The sequence below is a fragment of the Panthera leo genome, chromosome A1, assembly GCF_018350215.1.
Source record: "Panthera leo isolate Ple1 chromosome A1, P.leo_Ple1_pat1.1, whole genome shotgun sequence".
In the NCBI taxonomy this organism is placed as follows: domain Eukaryota; kingdom Metazoa; phylum Chordata; class Mammalia; order Carnivora; family Felidae; genus Panthera; species Panthera leo.
Window position 1 is genome coordinate 93,799,062 of NC_056679.1, and position 19,556 is coordinate 93,818,617.

At 41.6% G+C, this 19,556-nt stretch overlaps 1 protein-coding gene across 1 annotated transcript in view; it reads right to left on the minus strand.

Moving 5' to 3' along the window:
• Positions 1-19,556, minus strand: part of PGGT1B (protein geranylgeranyltransferase type I subunit beta) — a 65,307-nt gene that overhangs the window by 18,083 nt on the left and 27,668 nt on the right. The window contains exons 4-6 of the mRNA XM_042933329.1: positions 16,487-16,638; positions 14,551-14,683; positions 8,210-8,255 (exon numbers count right to left, since the gene is read on the minus strand). Of these exons, the coding sequence (XP_042789263.1) occupies positions 8,210-8,255; positions 14,551-14,683; positions 16,487-16,638 (331 nt within the window). The remainder of the gene's footprint in view (positions 1-8,209; positions 8,256-14,550; positions 14,684-16,486; positions 16,639-19,556) is intronic.

The window sequence follows — 19,556 nt, forward strand, 5'->3', positions numbered from 1 at the left end:
CAAGAGAATACATTTGTGTTGTTTTATACCCCTAATTTTGAGGCAAAAATGTTACAGCAGCAACAGGAAACCAATACACTTGGAAAGGTGATTCCTTTCCTTTGGAATTGAAAAGTCAGTCTTTTTCCACAAAGGAAAAGAAAGAACTTTGCACTGGCACTATCTGCTGTCAAGTCCAAACAATATGAAAATACTTATATTTCCAATTTATCACGACTTCAGCTAGTGATGAATTTCAGCAATATAGATGGATGGTTTCTAAAATGCTTCATCCTTTCCTTTCCTTTCCTCCTTCAACTTTCCTTTTGCTGTTACAATGCTTGCATGCATTCTCTGGCAAAGGAAAGTGTGCATTCCCTCTAGAAAACTCAGGGCAGCCATCACATTAAAAAAAGTCACTGTCAGGGTGCCTGGGTGGCTCAGTCGTTAAGCATCTGACTTCAGCTCAGGTCATGATCTCACGGTTTGTGAGATCGAGCCCCGCTTTGGGTGAACTCGAGCCCTGCTTCGGGTGAGGCCCATTTCTCTCTCTCTCTCTCTCTCTCTCTCTCTCACTCTTTCTCTCTCAACACACCCCCCCCCCCCACCTCGGCCCCTCACTCACCTGTGCCCTCTCTCTCAATAAAACAATAATACTATTTAATCTTCAGAATTTTTTCCAGTGACTTGAGAGATCTATGTTAGTCATGAATAAATTAGAAAAATAAAACAAATTTATAATAACCTTTTAAAATAATTCCTATTAAGCAACTAATTTTATTGCCTCTTTAGTAACCCACCAATTTCAATTTCTCTTTCATGACAACCTGGCCACGACTTCAGGTATCATTACATCATTAAAAATAAAGTCTCCAAAAGGTAACAAATATTCATTAACTACAAAAAAGTAAGGGGGCCTGGCTGGCTCAGACAGAGGAGCATGTGACTCTTCATCTCAGGGTCCTGAGTTCAAGCCCCACGGTGGGTGGAGAGATTACTCAAATAAAATTTTAAAAACAAAGCCAAAAGAAAACAAAACAAAAAACTACCAAAAGTAAAAAGAGGCACTTAACTGTTACTCTCCAAATTACTTGTTAGGATTCTTTAAAAGCAAACTGGCACAACTCAAAGTAAAAATACTCTTTACTTTGCCCAATCACCAGTTTTGCACAATGATAGTTTCTTAAGTCTGAGCTCTGAGTAGCCAAAAAACACTTACTGCAAAGTCTATGCTTTAAGCTAAAATTCATTTACCAACATTTACCCCTGAGAGGTTCTTGTTTTACACAAAATTCTAAAAAAGTATTTCTAAAACCTGGATTAAAAGTATTACGTTAGAAGAGTATTAGAGGCAGATATAAACACAGCAAGAAAAGCCAGATAACATCTCAGTAAGTCAATTAAGAAACACCATAAAAAAGTAGGCACAGGAACTCCTATTTTTTTTAAGTTTATTTATTTATTTTGGGGGGGGGGGCGACAGAGAGAGACAGAGACAGAGAATCCCACGCAGGCTCTGTGCTATCAGCACAGAGCCTGACACAGGGCTCGAACCCATAAATTGTGAGATCATGACCTGAGCGGAAACCAAGAGTCAGACACTTAACCAAATGAGCTATCCAGATGCCCCAGAAACTCTTTTTTCTCTCAGGATTCATGATATAAAAGTAATAGGCCAGAAAAGCTAATATGATTCCATGAGTCTTCCAAAATATTTCTACTCCTTAATCCAGAAGAGAAATAGTCAACTCTTTGACATAATTTCCTAAATTACTTATATAATTATTTATATATTCTATATATTCATATATTTGTTTATATAATAATTATTATTTATTTAGCCCCCAAAGAGCTAAATAAGGTTACGTCAATGACCCTACAAGCTTCAAAAAATTTCAAGAATATTACATCGTTAAAGTATAACACAAAATTGCTTCTCATAATAATTATCTGAATTCAAGAAAAGGTTAAGTTGTGTTCATTATGCCTTGGTAAAATACCCTTCTTTACTGAAGGCTATTATGGCAAGAGATATTAACACACAAGCAAAGAGAAAGATCAAAACCGCTGAGTTTGCCACCTAAAGCGCGACTCTTCAGCCACATGGATAGTTACCATGTGGAGAATGCCGCAGTCACAAGACATCACAGATGGAAGGGACCACCGAGGTCGGGTCTCTCTAACAATCTACCTCAGTTCTCCCAGGGGCAGGGTGAAGGAGGTATTCCTGACTCTAGTCCTGGATGCTAGGACTTACCTACAGTTTAACAGTATAACAGGTGTAAGTTAACTAAATGCTCCCATAAGGTGTTAAAACCCAATTTTAAGCATTCTCTTAGTATTTATTTGCATGTACCAAATTATCTGAAGGAATCCATGTACTCTGAAATACATAATTTAAGATGGTTAACAATCACACAGCTAGGAATAAAATAAAAGGTACATAAATAACAGTAACTATACCATTTTATACTTAAACACCTGGAAAAGGTAAAGTGAGGAAAACTCAAGGGAACTGAATGCTTAGGTGAAATTAGGCCCAAAAGTTGAGTATTTCTCTTTTGGATTAGGAGTAGAGATGTTCTGGAAGACTCGTGGAATCACATTAACTTATCTGACCTATTACTTTTATATTATGAATCCTGAGAGAAAAAACAGCTTTAATCCTAGCAAAGCAGGAAAACCCAATTCTTCCAGACACAAGAGCACTTTACCCTACAACTGTACTAGCGCATAAGCCACTCACTCACTAGGATAAGAAGGGATCGTCATATCTGATGGTCACAGCCTAGAAGCATATCATGTGCCTGTGCTGTCTGCAGGACGAACGAGCTCTCGGCAGCAGCGGGAGAAAAGCAGATGAACCATGGCACAGGTATGCAGCCCAGACTCAGCCTCCCCAGCTTCAGGACGCAGAGAGGGACGGAGCACAACCAATTCAAATACTTACTGGACAACCACAATGTACAAGGGCAAGCGGAGTCAGACACGAATGAGACATCTGGCACAGAAGACAAGGCACATGCGAAAATGGTATGAGCCAGGTATTACAAGGAACACAGAAAAGGGAGCAGCTGCTCGGGGCTGGGCGATGAGATACCACGGACAATCTTACACAGGGAATGGAACAAGGCACAGGAAGACAGGCAAAACTCTGGAGGTTTCAGGGGAAGGGAAAAGAGGAGCAGCAGGTGAAGGAAAACACTTCAGGCAAACGACGGACAGTATTCGCCAAGTCCGGAGGTGAAAGGGCATGTGAGGACATTTGGGGAATATGTGTTCTCTGCAGCCTGGAATGCATGGCAGGGGTCACTCACGAGCAGTCTACAAAGCTAGGCTGGAAAGGGGCATGGAGAACTAAAATGAGGGCACAAAGTCACTGCTGAGAAGCACCTGGGTGACTCAGTCGGTTGGGCAGCGAACTCTTGGGACTCTTGATTTCGGCTCAGCTCATGGTCTCCAGATTGATGGGATCAAGCTCCATGTCAGGCTCCGCACTGACAGTGTGGAGCCTGCTTGAGATTCTCTCTCTCCCTGACTCTCTGACCCTCCCGTTTGTGCTCTATCAAAATAAATAAAAAAACATTAAGAAAGAAAGAAAGAAAGAAAGAAAGAAAGAAAGAAAGAAAGAAAGAAAGAAAGATGAAAGAAAAGAAAAGAAAAGAAAAAAGAAAAAAGGAAAGGAAAGGAAAGAAGAAAAGAAAAGAAAAGAAAAGAAAAGAAAAGAAAAGAAAAAAAGAAAAAAGAAAAGAAGAGAAAAAAAAGAAAGAAAGAAAGAAAAAGAAAAAGAAAGACAGATACTGCTGAGCAAGCACAGGGTTTCATCTGGGCTGACACATACCAGATACATGAGCCTACTAGGTTCAGTCACACTCAGTAAAATGACAATGGCTACTGTGGTGGTTTGGTACCGTGTCAACTTGGCTAAGCCAGGATTCTGCTTCCCAGAATCCCCTTCCCTATCCGGTCTGGAGTCTGAGAAATCTGGGTAAGATGTGTGAGAAGGAAGAGAAGCAGCAGCCACTATCCTGGCTGGGGGTTCAGGGAGGCAGGGGACAAAGGCAGAGGTGCTGGGAGGTTTCAACTTGGCCCCCCGCCCCCGCCCCCCCCCCCCCCCATCCCCCAAATATTCAGAATGTGAGTCCACTTTACTCCCTGCCCTGGGGACCCGAGGCCCATAGCCAGATGCCGGAGCAGGAGCCCCCACCGGAGTCCACTACCACAGTCCTGTTCGGGCAGCTCCATGTGGCTTTCCAGATTCTCCAGCCAGGTCTCATGGTCCACCTGGGCCAGGGCTTCACGAGGGCTTGTCAGTGACTTTTCTCCGACGAATCAACTTCCCCTTTTAGGCCTTACTTCTCCATCCTCTTCCAAAACTGTGTGTAACCTTATTCCTACAATAAATCCCTATTCTCTACTACTCATGGTGGTTTTGCTTCTCTGATCGCATACAAAGATTCCCACTCTCAGACGGCTGGTGTGAGGATTAAAGAGACTAAATGGTGGCTGGCACAGAGCAGCTGCTCAATAATAACTTCCTGTCCTTCCACTCTGTAGATCAAGGATTATAAACTATGGGGGAAAACTGGTATAAATGCAAATAAAAAAACAGAACAGCAAAATAAAATAGAACATGAGACCATATGTCCCAAATTCTGGATATCTGGCTCATACGGACAGAAAAACCAGCAGATCTGGTAGTAGCTGTTCTGCATTCCTGAATAGCAAATACACGCTTGGGTGAAAGAAGAAAACGATGGTTTTAAAAGTGTGCAACTTGAGATGAAGTGCTCTGAAGGGAGAGGTGCCTGGCAGGCAGGTGGAAGGGTGCTTGTACGTCTGAAGCAACAGTATAGATCTGGAGAGAGAGTGCTGGGAGCCATAGCACAGGGATGATTAATAAAGAACCAACCATTAGTTCATCCAAGTGTGTGCCACACTTATACGTGTGGGGGATAAGGAGTGACTAAAAGAGGCAAAGATCTCTGTTCTCAGGTGGGGACAGAGAGACAATGAACAAACCGATAAAATATAATTCACAGAAAAACAGACAAGGGGATAGGGAGCAGAGCATGTGTATGTGATGTGGGTGATTTGCAATCTCAAAAATGATCATTAAAAGCAAATCATCTGAGCCAAGACTTGAGGGATATGAAACAAAGCCAAATGTAAGCTCGAGGTGAGGGTGGAGAACACAGAACAGCAAGTACAAGAAAGAACAACCTGGAGATTCAGAAAGGTGAATGGCTCAAAGGGAAGAAGAAAGGTGGGTCGAGGTACGGGTGAGAGAGGAAGACACGAACACAGTGAAGGAGCCAGAGACAGCCTGTGAGGAAGCCAGGCACTTGGAGCGTATGCTTCCAGAAAGGAGGGGAGAGGCTGACAGCTCCCGGGGCTTCAACAAACAAGGTGAGGAGTGAGAGGGCGACAACGGTTTGAAATGTCAACCACTCAAGACTTTAAATGAGAAACTTCCAAAGTTGCTGAAGGCTTACACAGAAGGTTGAAGAACAAGCCACTCGTGTAGAAAGGTGAATAGTGTATTTGGACTGCTAGTCTAAAAAGATTAACAGAAAGAAGAAGGGAGAAGATAAAGACGAGAAGGGCGGCCAAACTATAGGCTGACTTCTGAGGAAGGGTTTTTGCAGCGCAGAGAAGGAACAGAAAGCAGGGAAGGAAAGCCACAGCCACCATCTAACCTCACAGCACACCAAGAACATGGTAATATCTGACCTGTGTAGGCGCGCTGTGTAGGCTCACTATACAGGCTCATTGTATAGGATCACTGTGGTAGACACACTGTGTAGACACATGGTGGTAGACTATGTAGGCACACTGTGTAGGTTCACTGCATAGACGCACTGTGCAGACACACTGTAGACGCATTATGGCAGACTGCAGGTGCACTGCATAGACACGGTGTAGTCTCACTGTTTAGACACACTGTGTAGATGCACTGTGTAAACTCACTGTGGTAGACCGTGTGGGCACACTGTATAGACACATGGTGTAGGTGCACCGTGTAGACACACTGTGGTAGACTCACTGTGTAGGCACACTGTGTAGACACACCGTGTAGACACAATGTGGTAGGCTCACTGCGTAGACACACTGCGTGGGTGCACTATGTAGACACACTGTTGTAGGCTGACTGTGGTGCCCTAAGAGGGGCTCCTGGCCAAAGGCCATCTTGCTGGAGATTCCAGACACACAGCTCTGCTCAGCTGTCCCAAAGGTGGAGGGAGCAGCATCCTGGCATACCTGGAGCCCACTCACAGGACACCAACACACTGTGGCACTCTGAGTGGGACACCCTCCTCCAGGACTTTGGGTCTCCAACCCAAAACTTTAGAGAGAAAAGAAAGATGTAAGCTTTCTGGCTGGAACCACGGTCCATGACTGATGATCTTGATGGGTGTAATCCTATTCAAGTCACACAGACTTAAAATCACACCTAGCGTGACTCGGCAAGATTTTTTCCTGACAGGATCTGTCAAAGAGTATCATGTCTGAGCGGCCCTCGGTTTCCTGTCCCGGCGAATGCAATTCCAATTGCCCGGAACAACAGCGTCTGTTCTACAGTCTCCCCTACTGGTAACGTTTCCCCTCAGCCAGAGTGCCCGTTAACACCCTCTACAACAGCGAGCATGAGACCCTCTCTTCTGGGAAATTCGCAGACACCAGACTTCCCCTTTGCACAAGTACGAGTACACATCCCTCCTCATCAAGTGGTGGTGACCAGTGACAGAAAGACTACGGCGGCTTGCCGCAGCCCCGATCTCACACAGACTCAGGCACACGTGGAATCATGGCGTCCCAACTACAGGATGGCTTCAGAGGAAACACTGACACGTCCGCTACATACCCCTTAGCAATATACACTTTACAAATACCTACATCGAAGGAGGGAGTGAAGATGCGTGACAGGGAGGAGAGACCTGAGAGGACAAGGGCCCCAGGGAAATACAAAGATACGGGGCCAGAGAGTGTATGTAAAAAGTGTCCTTTTGTAAAATGTGTTTATAGTTTACAAACCACTTTCCCCCTTATCTCTCAGCATCCTAACAATAATCTTAAAGTTAAAGAAAGATCCAATTATTTCCAGTCTGTCAGAGAGACTGAGGAGCCAGGTCCCATTGCGGGTACCAGGGCTGAAACCCATTCTCACTGCTCTGCCATGCTGCAGGCACAGACAGGTTGCTGTAATAAAGAGGAAACCTAAGGAGTTCACTCAGAGAGCCTCCTTGATCTAGGCTCTCTCTCTCTCTTTTTTTTTTCTTTCCATGTTTATTTATTTTTGAGAGAGACAGAGACAGAATGTGAGTGGGTTGGGGCAGAGAGAGAGGGAGGCACAAAATCCGAGGCAGGCTCCAGGCTCCGAGTTTTCAGCACAGAACCCGACACGGGGCCCAAACCCACGAAGTGCGAGATCATGACCTGAGTCGAAGTCGGATGCTCAACCAACTGAGCCACCCAGGCGCCCCTAGGCTCTCTCTTTTTAAAAAAAAAAAGGAGCATGGCTGGGGCGCCTGGCTGCTCCGATAGTGGAGTGTGAGACTTTGATCTCGGGGTTGTGAGTTCGAGCCCCACACTTGGGGGTAGAGATTACCCAAAAATAAATCTTTTAAAAAAAAGAAATTTAAAGAGCATGGCAGTTTATTTACTCCTACATGCGAATAGTCAATTTGAAAGACATCAGGCTACTGATGTGCTGACAAATGAAGTGCATTATCTCCCTGTATTCTGGTTCCACCCAAAGTGGGGAAAATGGGGAAAGGAGAAATTGTATCAATGCACATACTCTATGCAGCAAAACGTTTTCTGACTATGACTAAAGACTATTAGATTAAAAATGTTCCTTTCTTCACAAATTCATGCCTAACAATTCTGCATCGAGCCCTTTAGTGTTATGCCAAACAAGAAAACTTGGTGTTTTCTAGTGCTAGCTTGAGAAATCACCCCAGGATATTTTCATGCAGCTAACGCTCAAATAGGTAAATAGAAAACATTACTAGAAAAGTATGAATATCCCATCTGAATAATCTCTGATTACTGACCAAGGAGCGGTTCAAACTGGCACAAGTTGTCAAAAGAAAGGAGTAGGAAAGAAGACAGCCAGGCCGTGCCACAGGCTGACACAAACTTCTGGGGGCCTCAGTGTCGAAGACACCATGATGTTATTTAAAGAGACAAAAGAAACTACACGTTCATTTATGTTAAGATGTCTTACCATGAGATTCAAGTCCAGCTCCCTGTGCCAGCCCATTGTCATAGGACTGAAAAAGAAAAACATCGTTCAGTTTAATGGGGAAAGGATAAAAAATAAGTAAGTCCTCATGCTAATTTTTTGTTTCTTGAGCCACTTTTATTTCTCCCTTATATCTTCTAAAATACTCACTCTTTCCTACAAAGGGGTAGTTCGAGCATTTTCAAGTACCTGATCTTATCTTATCCACCAAGTGAAATCACTAAACGCATACAGTTTGCACATTCTGAGATAGATTGTTCAGATAGCATCTATAGATTTGACTTCTACCAATAAAAAGATCCAACCCTTACTCTTTTCCTATTGCAAGAATATACAAGTTTAAGGAAAATGGAGACTCTATACTCATAAAATATTATAAACATGAAACAAGCCTATTTTGAGACTTTTGGGCAGCCAAGGATCACAGTGCCTGCCTACCTTTGGATCTCCCCACATATCCTGCAAAATCAAAACAGAACAACAATGCAACTATATAAAGCTGAAACCTTAGAGAAGCTGGAAGACACACAAAGCTATAAATTACCTGCCTGTAGAAAAAGAAACGTCAAATCCCAGCAAGCTGCCTCTCACATCCCGCCACCTTTCTGCAGAGAGTAAGGGAAGTGTACGGAAAATCGTGAGGAAGGGAGTGGCAGGGAGCCAATGGGAGGCCTGAGACTCATCTAAAATTACTGCCAAAAGGAGAAGGTCCACCCTAGGCTGGCGAAGGACAGGCAGTCTTTGCTTTGTGCAGATCTGATATTACGAAGTCTGGGTACCATAACTTAAACAACACGATACGGATTCAAATGTCAGTCCCCACGGTGTATTAACTGTGGGCAACTGCGTGGAGTACAAACTTGATGTTAGCACCTCAGTTCACAAATCGCTACGTGAATAACAGATGTGCATCACAATCAGTAACCAATCCAGTCTTCTTTTTCAAAGTCTGTTAGTCATGGGTCACTGCGCTTATTATTCAGTTCATGCACGGACAGCAAAGCGTAGGGGTGCGTTGTCTCTTTGTCTTAGTAATAAACCCACATGACGTTTTCCAAAAACAGAACCAGAAGAATAGACTGGCCACCAAAGATAAAAGTGCAGTAAAGAAACGAAAAGCAGTACCACTAGAAGTGAAAATGAGATCAAACACGGAGTTTAGAAATAGCTGATCATAAGAATATGGACAGCACCACTGTCTGAGACCAGATACGACGTCAGAAGAGTAAGTGAAGGCACAGCATCTAAGTGGGGACAATGGCCATGATGACAAGGATGGAGACATTCTAGAGAAGGGATGCTGGCAAAAAACTTCACAGGAAAGGAATCCTTCAAGTTATTTCACAACAATGACACCACAAAGGATAAAAGGTTGGATGCTGCTACAAACCTAGGAAGGAGTCTAATCATTTACCATGACAGAAAAGATGTTTACCCCGTACGTAAGTTACACAACAAAACCAAGGCAAACACCATTCAAACTACTCCCTCTCCCTCCTCTCTCTCCCTCTATACATATACTTTTTTTTCCCCAAACACTTTAACTCTCACTATTTCTAATGTTTTAAATTACAATGTACTAAAACTGGTTTCACCACTTAAAAAAATTCTCTGTACATCTGTAACTGCTAGAGAGTTTGACATTGTGGCAACAAGTTGGTATGGGTCACAGAGCAGTGCTGATTCCTTCCTGACCCCCATGACTCAGATCACTGTCCTCACCTCAGCTGAAGTGACAGTGACAGTCTCTGTCACAGTCTGGCTCCACCATGCAAAGCGAGCGCTGCCTGGACGGCCTAAGTTCTGGCAGAGCAGAGGCCTGACTGCCGGAAAGGAGTCTACAGCACTCACAGGGCATGACTTTGGTAAATCAAGTTAACAAGGAAGGGAGACAGGCCCTCTGCAGATCAGGTAATAAAGGATGCTCAAAGGAGCAACATTAAGAGACCCTGAGAAGCAAGAGAAACAACCTCTCTCCTACCAGAAAATCATGAACACACAACACTTTCCCCAGCATGAAAAACACAAACACAAAACAACCACCAAATCAAACTCCACAAAAACTCATGAAAGAAGTCACACTTGGTTGATTGAAAAGAGTGCACTCTGGGTTTTTAAAAAAATATTTATTTTTTGAGAGAGAGAGAGAGAGAGAGAGAGAGAGAGCGAGCCAGCAAGGGGCAGAGAGAGAGGGAGAAAGAAATTCCAAGCAGGCTCGGCACTGTCAGCACAGAGCCCGGTGTGGGGCTCAATCTCACCCAACTCTGAGTTCATGACCTGAGCCCAAACCGAGTTGGAAACTTTACCAACTGAACCACTTAGGCACCCCAAGAGTACACTCAAATAGGGGCTTGTGTAAGAAAAAAGAATATCCATGAAATGACTAAACAGACAAATCTTTATGAAGTAACTCTGGAAAGAAAACACAGCAAATGAATGAAAACATCTCGGTGTATGCAAATCTGCCCCCATTTCCCCCAAATGGCCATAAAACAGAAGAAAATTGTAATACAGCACCCCAAACTCAGGTGCTTACTATCAAGCAAGCAGCTGGGGGTATGAAAATGAAACTGAAAATTAAGAACAGAAAGGACAAACAGTAGGAAGAAATGAAGTTCAATGACTGCAGGGAAGAAACAGAAGAAAATAAGGAATAATAAGACCAAGGAATAGTAGTCTCGAAAGAAAAGACAATAAGGGACACTGAAGAAAAGGCAGAAAACAGCCAAGAGACTAAAACTGGGATACAGAAATCAAAAAGGTCAGAGAGAAAATAACTGAAATGAAAGACAAGCAAAGAAGAAAGAACATACACAAAATTGGAGTACCTAGAGAACAAAGCAAAAAACGGACTGGAACTTGGGGTTAGCTAACTATGGGCTACAGGCTAAATGTGGCCTGTGGCCTGGCTCTGTAGAGTCCTGGGAGTGCAGAAAATGGTCAAGCTCACTTGAAATGCAAATTAAAAATACATTGAGAGAGCATTTCTCACCCACACAAGACGGATAAAAATTAAAGAGGATGACAACTCATTCCACTGAGAGGCAGTGTGGAAAAGGCACTCTCCTACAGTGCTGGGAATATAAACTGGTCCACCCCTTTTTTGGAGAGAAAATGGCAACATCTGATAAAACTAAATATGCATTTTCCTTTAGATCAAAAAACCGCACTATTAGGAATTCATTCTGAAAATCTGTCTCCAACACATAAAAGCAAATGAAGATGGTTATTAGTTTCAACACTGTTTACATTTGGAAAATATGTACTTCACCTATGGAAGAGTTCAAAAAAGTCATTTATCAAATGGAATAGTACAAAACTAAGTATCTTAGTTTTTTTTGATAAGAATGAACAATAAAAACGTACACATCTGGGGGTGCCTGCGTGGCTTAGTCAAGCATTCGACTCTTGATTTTGGCTCAGGTCGTGCTCTCACGGTCCCTGAGTTCGAGCCCCATACTGGACTCTGTGCTGACAGTATGGAGCCTGCTTGGGATTCTCTCTCTCTCCTCTCTTTCTCTCCCCCTCCCCCCCCATGGTCTCCCTCGCTCTCAAAATAAATAAATAAACTTTTAAAAAAATGTACATATCTGCTCATCAAGAAGAAATACAGGAAGGCCAAACCAAACACTAATGAGATTGGTTCCCTACAGAGTGGTGGTAACAACAAATGTTAGGAAAGGGGGAGTTAGGAAGGGAGCAAAGACAAAAGGGACAGGAGACAGGGAGTTACACATCTTGGAATATCTCTTTTTGTACAGCTCTCACTTTCAGAACCAAGTCAGTATTTAAAATATTAATTTTAAAAAAAATTTTTTTAATATTTATTTAATTTAGAGACAGAGCACAAGCAAGGGAGGGGCAGAGAGAGCCAGAGACAGAATCTGAAGCAGGCTGCAGGCTCTGAGCACTCAGCACAGAGCCCGACATGGGGCTTGAACCCACGAACCATGAGATCATGACCTGAGCCAAAGTCGGATACTTAACTGACTGAGCCACCCAGGCGTCCCCAAATATTAAGTTTTTTAAAAAATCAACAAAATTGGGGCAAACTCTAAAATGGAACCCAAACAGAAACAAACTCAACTATATTTAAAAAAAATAACATAACCATAGTAAAGGGGGGAAATAAAAGAAGTAACTCAAGTATTTCTTAAATATGGTATTTTGATTTATATACCCTCAGGTTCAAAACAAAGAGACCACGTATTCTGGATAACGGTAACCAGGTTGGTCACCATCAGAGAAAGGAGTTACAAAAAAACAAAAAAACAAAAAAAGGAAGATGATTAAAAAGGAACTCTGTGGAGGGCGCTTGGGTGGCTCAGTAGGTTAAGTATCCAACTCTTGGTTTTGGCTCAGGTCATGATCTCATGGTTCAGGACATCGAGCCCCGCATTGAGCTCTAACTGACAGCACAGAGCCTGCTTGGGATTCTCTCTCTCCCTCCCTTCCTCCCCACCCTCTCAAAAATAAATAAATATTAAACAGAAAGGAACTCTGTGGTGTTGGACTAAAATCCGAGGCATCAACGGGACTCACGGTTTTTAATACATATGTAAAGTAACAGAGAGGTATGTGTAAGGGAGGGTGTGTTTGCGTATAGACGCATGCATGTACACATTTCCTAGCTTGGCTTGCTGAGAGAGGGGCTAGAAGCAATGCTACCCAGGACCATGATCATAGCCAGGGCCCAAATCCTCATTTCTACACACCATCCTCCAATAAGAACCAGGGCTCCTTGAAAAAATGATCGATTCCTGGGCTATGGCTAGGAAAGTAAAAGATGAACCTGGAATATCTTGTGGCAGAAAGCAAAGGGCTGCTCAAAGCATACAGGGGGAAAGACCAAAAAAGGCACAAGCATCTGCTTGAAGGGGTTCTCACCGGCTGAATCTGGGACAATCTGACCATTAAAATAAATAATGATAGTAACAGGTAATAGCCCACTGGATCAAATAAGAATCTGGAGTTCAAAGTGATATGGATAGACAGAGGTAAAGAGAAAGCTTTTTCTAAAAGCAGAATTTCAGCTGAAAATTACAGAAGAAATGACACAGCTGGAAAATCAATTGCATACCAACACTAGCAGACAAAGAACCTGTTAGCCCAGACAATCTTATTATAGTTGGATAAAGTCTGATGAAGGATAGATTATTTGACAGTCTCCAAAACATCTCGCCACAAGATACTGAATCCTTCTAGGTGGAAAAATTCTAACTCTACAGAGAAAAATACGGCATACACCACCTTAATCGAGTGATCAAAAGTTACTATCACTGGTAACAGGGCAAGTCAGTATGCTACACTCCCAAAGACAACACGCTGAGGAGTGACACAGGGTCACTTCCTTAGTGTTCATGCCAAACCACATCATCACCTATCCTTCTACAGCACATAAATCTGTTTCTTTTAAAACTCCTTTCAGGCTCTGTTCTTTTGGACTCCACAGGCTTTTAAAAATGCCTGATCCACATTCTATAAAATCTGATCCACATTCACACATTCAATTAAAAACAATTTCATTCCTCTAAGAAATTAATTTTCGTTTTGAAATACTAAGTGAAAGTTGAATTAACAGCCGAAAATAGTCTAATCTTTAAAACTAAAAACTCAGTATTTGGGAAGTAATAAACTTGGGAAGCAACACTTCTACGTCTCCAGTTTCATATAAGAGACGAAAAAGTAAAGCAAAAGATAATTCTGGCTGAGACTGAGCTTTCCTTACTACTGCCAATGAGAAGATTAAATTGTACTGTGAAAGAATAACATTTCCATTTGATATTCTCCTTAAAAATAAACCTTAGATTGAAAAAAAAAAAGCACACGTCAAAGTATTAACAAAAATGATCCAAAAATCTATTGCTAGCCCAGTCAATCTTGTTATATTTGGTCTCTGCTAGTCAAATGACTTATGGAACTCCCACCTCACACCAAATATAGAAACAGTCTCCTTAAAGACACCATAAATCTCTACTACGCTTGGCCAGGGCTCTCCACTGACCCCTGCGAGGACAGTTTATCAAGCATGTGCCTTTGAGATTTTGCTTCTTTTTTCTTCTAGGGCTGACCAATCTCTTTCTAGTAAAGACATTTGTTTCTTCAGACATAAATTACATTTAAATTTTAATGGCCAATGAATCAATCTGCCCTTCACAATTATTTCTATATGGCTGTTCTGATTATACAAAGTATCTAAAAAGCAATGCTACTAACCTGATTTCCAGATTCTTGGTGGAAGAAAGAGGAGACGTGCATTTTACTGCAGCTCCCATATAGCAGCAATAATGATCTAAAATAGTCGATTTATCAACGTAACTCACCATACTTCTTCTAATGTAATTGATGGCTTTTTTCATATCCATGCCAGACCAGTTGTTGAGCATATAGCAAATGCAGGAAGCACAGTATACAAATCGCATGTCATTTTCACTGCCTTCAGGGACTGCGCAGAAACTGGAAGTAATAACAGTATGACACACAATTACATGGCAGCAGAATTTATTTTTTTTATTTTCTTGCAGGGTGGGTGAGAAACACGCGCTTCATGTCTTTTGTCACAGAAAAACCTATTATTAAATACAGATTTAAAAACCATATACTACTTGTATTAAGTCAACAAATAGAACTAGTACTCGAAAAATATAAAATGATCTCTAAGTCACCCTCTGCTCCCAAGTTCTGATTTCTGGGTAGCTTTCCACACTACCAGTTACTCCTTACCAGATGCTACCACTCAGAGTAAGTTTATTTGCTCCCTACCACAGTTGTGGCACACTAGCGTGAGAATGGGGGGAAAGGAGCAGGTAAAACATAGGACCTACTGAATAGTAAGAAATTCCCAAACCCAAGTTTTGATGTGTGAAATTTCTTCCAAATGTATATGTAGATAACCACTAACTGATCATATTGTGCTGTAATTCAATTTTTACCTATTCCATTAGTTTTAAGAGAAGTAGCAGTCTGTGCCTGGTATCTATTTCTTTATTTATAAACAGGGATACAGTGGCAATAATCAAAGACTACACCGAAACTTGGAGGTATCAGTCACATATGCTGGCTGAGGTCAAGATTCAGTTTTGCAGTATTTCCAGTTAATGATAAAATATCTTATGTGTCTACATTAGTCTTCCCCTCACCGAGGGGGGTGGTTTTTTTTTCTTTAATTGTATTTATCATCATTTGCTTTGACAATAACCTTTATCTTTCAGTTAATTACAACAGTGTTTCAAGATTTTAAGTAAACTCTACACCAAATGTGGGGCCTGAACTCACAACTCAAGAGTCACATGCTCCACTGACTGAGCCAGCCACATGCCTGAGGGAAGGTTTTTTGTCTTTTTTTTAAGTCTATTGAGAGAGAGAGAGAGAGAGAGAGAGAGAGCGAGCACGAGCAGGGGAAGGGCAGAAAGAGGGAGAGAGAGAATCCCTAGCAAGCTCCTCTGTGCTGCTAGTGCAGAGCCTGATGTGGGGCTCAGCCTCACGAACGTGAGATCACAACCTGAGCTGAAACTAAGAGACGCTTAACCGACTGAGCCACCCAGGTGCTCCCCGAGAGCAGTGTTTTTAAACCTTGACAGGAAAATAGAGCTATTAATAGATGGAGCACTGACTTAACAACATAGCAGAATTTGTTTACAAAATCTCTTCGCTAAACAGGATCACTACTGCTTTGTCATTTCCTAGATTTGAAAACAATTTACCCCTTAAAACTCTAGATATACCATACAAACCACCAAATATTAATAAATATGCTAAGTTCTTTTTCTATCTTTTATAAATGTCATTGAAACCACTTACACTAGCATCTAATATTCAGCGTTCATCCCTTTCTCCCCCAATCACTATGTCTTAAGTAATAAAAGTTCAGACTAAATGTATGCTTTCTTCAAAATATCCATTTTTTTCACCAAGAAGGTAAATTAAAATCCATCTTACAAATGAAACCATTCAACCACTTATTTATGAATCTATTTACTGTGTCACTTAAAAAGAGAGAGGAAGAAAGGAGTTCTGCTAGTGTGATTTCTCTTTACTCACATAAAAAATCTTGGATCTTTTTTTTCTTTTTTTGATTAGGCATTTAACTTTATGTATGTACAGTGAACTTCAGGTGGTTCTAATAAGGGTTTATGATAAACCCTAAAGTTCTAGTACAGTACTGTACCCATTTTTTACTTGTATAAAATTTTTCCAAGAAAGAAAGAGAGACAGAAAGAAAAGGGAAAAAAAAAAAAAAAATCAAAGAGTGACCCATACCTCCCATCTTCCAGCTGAAGAGCTCTCAAGCCCGCTAAGCAAGCTTCCTTATTTACTCGGCTTAGGTCATCTCCAAGAATAACTAAGCACGAAAGGCCAGTGTAGGTCATTGCTATGTGGCCACTATCATAAGGATGAGCTGTTCCAGGATTCTAAATTCAAAATAAACATAATGTTAATGAACTAGTAAACTGAAAACTTACTTCATTAAGCAATCTAATGCAATGTTTCAGGAACTAGGAAAATGCAATGTTTATACTGATTTGTACTGACACCTGATTGAAAAAGCAAACCTCCATTTTACATGACTCAATGTAAGTATAATCACATACTCTGCAGGCTACACAATTCTTAAACTTATCCTGCAAACCTAAAGCTTCAGGGAAGTAGTGCTTTTACACAAATAAACCAAATTATTTGAATTTCAAATGTCATCAACCATATCACTTATAACTTAAGTCTTAAGACGTTAGAAAAGCATAGAGCTTTTCAAACAGAAACAATTTATGAAAGAAATAAAAATCCTTTTACTGTACAAATCCAAATTAAAAACCATAGTGACCACCATATAAAAATATTACCAAACAACACAGTTGAAAAACCTCATTCTGCTCCCATATACAATTTAATGAGTCTTTAAAACATATTAGCACTTAGAATAACAAAAAGCAAAGAGCTCTGTTACCAAAACTGAAAAAAATCTCTAGAAATAAAACAGTGTAACTTTTAAAATTTAGAGCCCAACGCATCCTGCTGGCAAAAAGTGTTCTGGAAGACCATCAGACCAGCAAATTGCAGAGGTGGAGCAGAGAAGTCTTACCAGGAAGCATTACCACGTTGTGTCAGATTTGTTTTACCACTCTGACTGTTTCAACAAAAGATAACCACAGTTATCAAAGAACTCTTAAGCTACAAAATATGTGACTCATATAGGAAATCCTGTAAAGATCCTAGGCACTGGCACTGATAAAATCTGGATTTAAAAAAAGTGTTTACTACGCCAAGTAACTTGATGTCCCACAATATACAAAGCATTCAGAGTTTTAGGGGGACCTGGGTGGCACACATGATTAAGTGTCCAACTCTTGAGCTCGGCTCAGGTCACAATCTCACAGTTTGTGAGTTTGAACCCCACATCGGGCTCTGCACTGATGGTGCAGAAGCTGCTTGGGATTCTGTCTCTCCCTCTCTCTGCCTCCCTCCAGCTTGTGCTCTCTGTCAAAATAAATAAATAAACTTAAAAAAAACAAAAAAAAGCATTCAGAGTTTTACAATTAATTTCAAATAATCAGCTGATCCTATGAATCAGTCACTAAAAAAAAAAAATTTCACCTGAAAAATGTAAGATTTCACAATGTACTAATTTATGTAAGTTTAAGAATGTCTTAAGCAGTTTTTTTTTTTTTAATTGAAGTGTAGTTGACACACAACGAAGAACATTTTAATTTTGAAAGAGTAAGAGTGTATTTTAAAATTCATCTCTCTCACTGGTTTCCCTTCTATCTCAGTTTAGGTTCATCAACAACTGCTCCAAATTCTAGAGTAACTGCTCAGCATACTGGAAAGCGAAAGTGAAGCTTGTACCAAGGTTCTGGTTCAAGCAGACTCCTCACCTACTATAATAAACGTTAACTTCGGGGCACCTGGGTGGCTCAGTCAGTTAAACCTCTGACTTTGCTCAGGTCATGATCTCATGGTTCATGAGTTCAAGCCCTGAGTCGGGCTCTGTGCTGACAGCTCGGAGCCCGGAGCCTGCTTCAGATTCTGTGTCTACCTCTCTCTCTGTCCCTGACTGATGCGCGCGCGCGCGCTCTCTCTCTCTCTCTCTCTCTCTCAGAAATAAAAACATTAAAAACAAAATTTTAAAAAATTATAATAAATGTTAACTTCTACAACCAGTGAAATGCATCAAATCTTGGCTATACTACTCACTGGCCTGCTTCATTCCTCCTACTAGAATGTGGATATTAGTACCTCCCTCATGGGGTTATTGTGAGGGTTAAATAAAGTTACTGTGATAAAGATGCTGGTTATCTTGGTGACGATGCAAGCACAAGGCAGATACCCAAAGGGCCAGTACTTCTTGGGAGTCATGAACTAGGGTCCCGGAACCACCAGGCAGGAAATCACATTATTTTTCTGCTCACTGACCTTCTGTGGTTCCTCACAGAACAAGTTTGCACAGTGTTCAAGACCTTCTATAATCTGACACCACCCTACCCATCCGGCCTTACGTCTACAATTCCTTATATGGTCTCACAAACGGGCCAAACAAATTTTCATCTTGCTAACACTTAGAATTCATTCTGAGTTCCTCCCTACAACTGAAACTCTGGTACTCCCAGCTATTCTATTCCACATTTGTAACAGCCTTCTTACAACTCCCACAGCCCACTTCATTTCTTGGTACTTAAAGTAAACATCTACTAGGTTAAAAGTACCAGGGGGAATCCAAACACAAATCAAATGTGGAGCTTAACCTTAAGGGCAGATCAAGTAATTACAATACGAAGTAGGACATAAAAGCGTCATGAGGGAGACAAAGTAACACAAAGCTTTAAATAAAGGATTCTTGTCTGTGCCAGAAGAGGAACTTGGAGGGTAGAGAGGCGAGGAGAGGCGAGGAGAGGCGAGGAGAGGCGAGGAGAGGCGAGGAGAGGCGGCTTCATAGGTAGAAGAAAAAGTAAAAGCAATGCAGAGAAAGAAAATTCTGGGTATTTAGCATGTACTGGGGACAACACATAATTTAACAGACAATACAGAATTTGTGAAGGGAAACAGTGAGAAGAGTAGGCGGAGAGGCTCCATCAGTGTTTCCCGAAAAGTTCTCTATGGCCCTGGAAGGTCCTGGGGCATTTACCAGACAGGGTGGTTTGGTGAATTCGGAAGAAAGATTGCTGACACTACTGTATTTGTGTACTGTGTCGGGAAATCCCATGTGCCTCTTCAGATTCTCGCCGACTCTGAGCCAACTGCTGCTGGGGGGCCTACATGAGTCCACTGGAGTCTCCTGCTCCTTCCACCACTCAAATTCAGACTAACACAACGTGGCATGGAGTGGGACCCAACC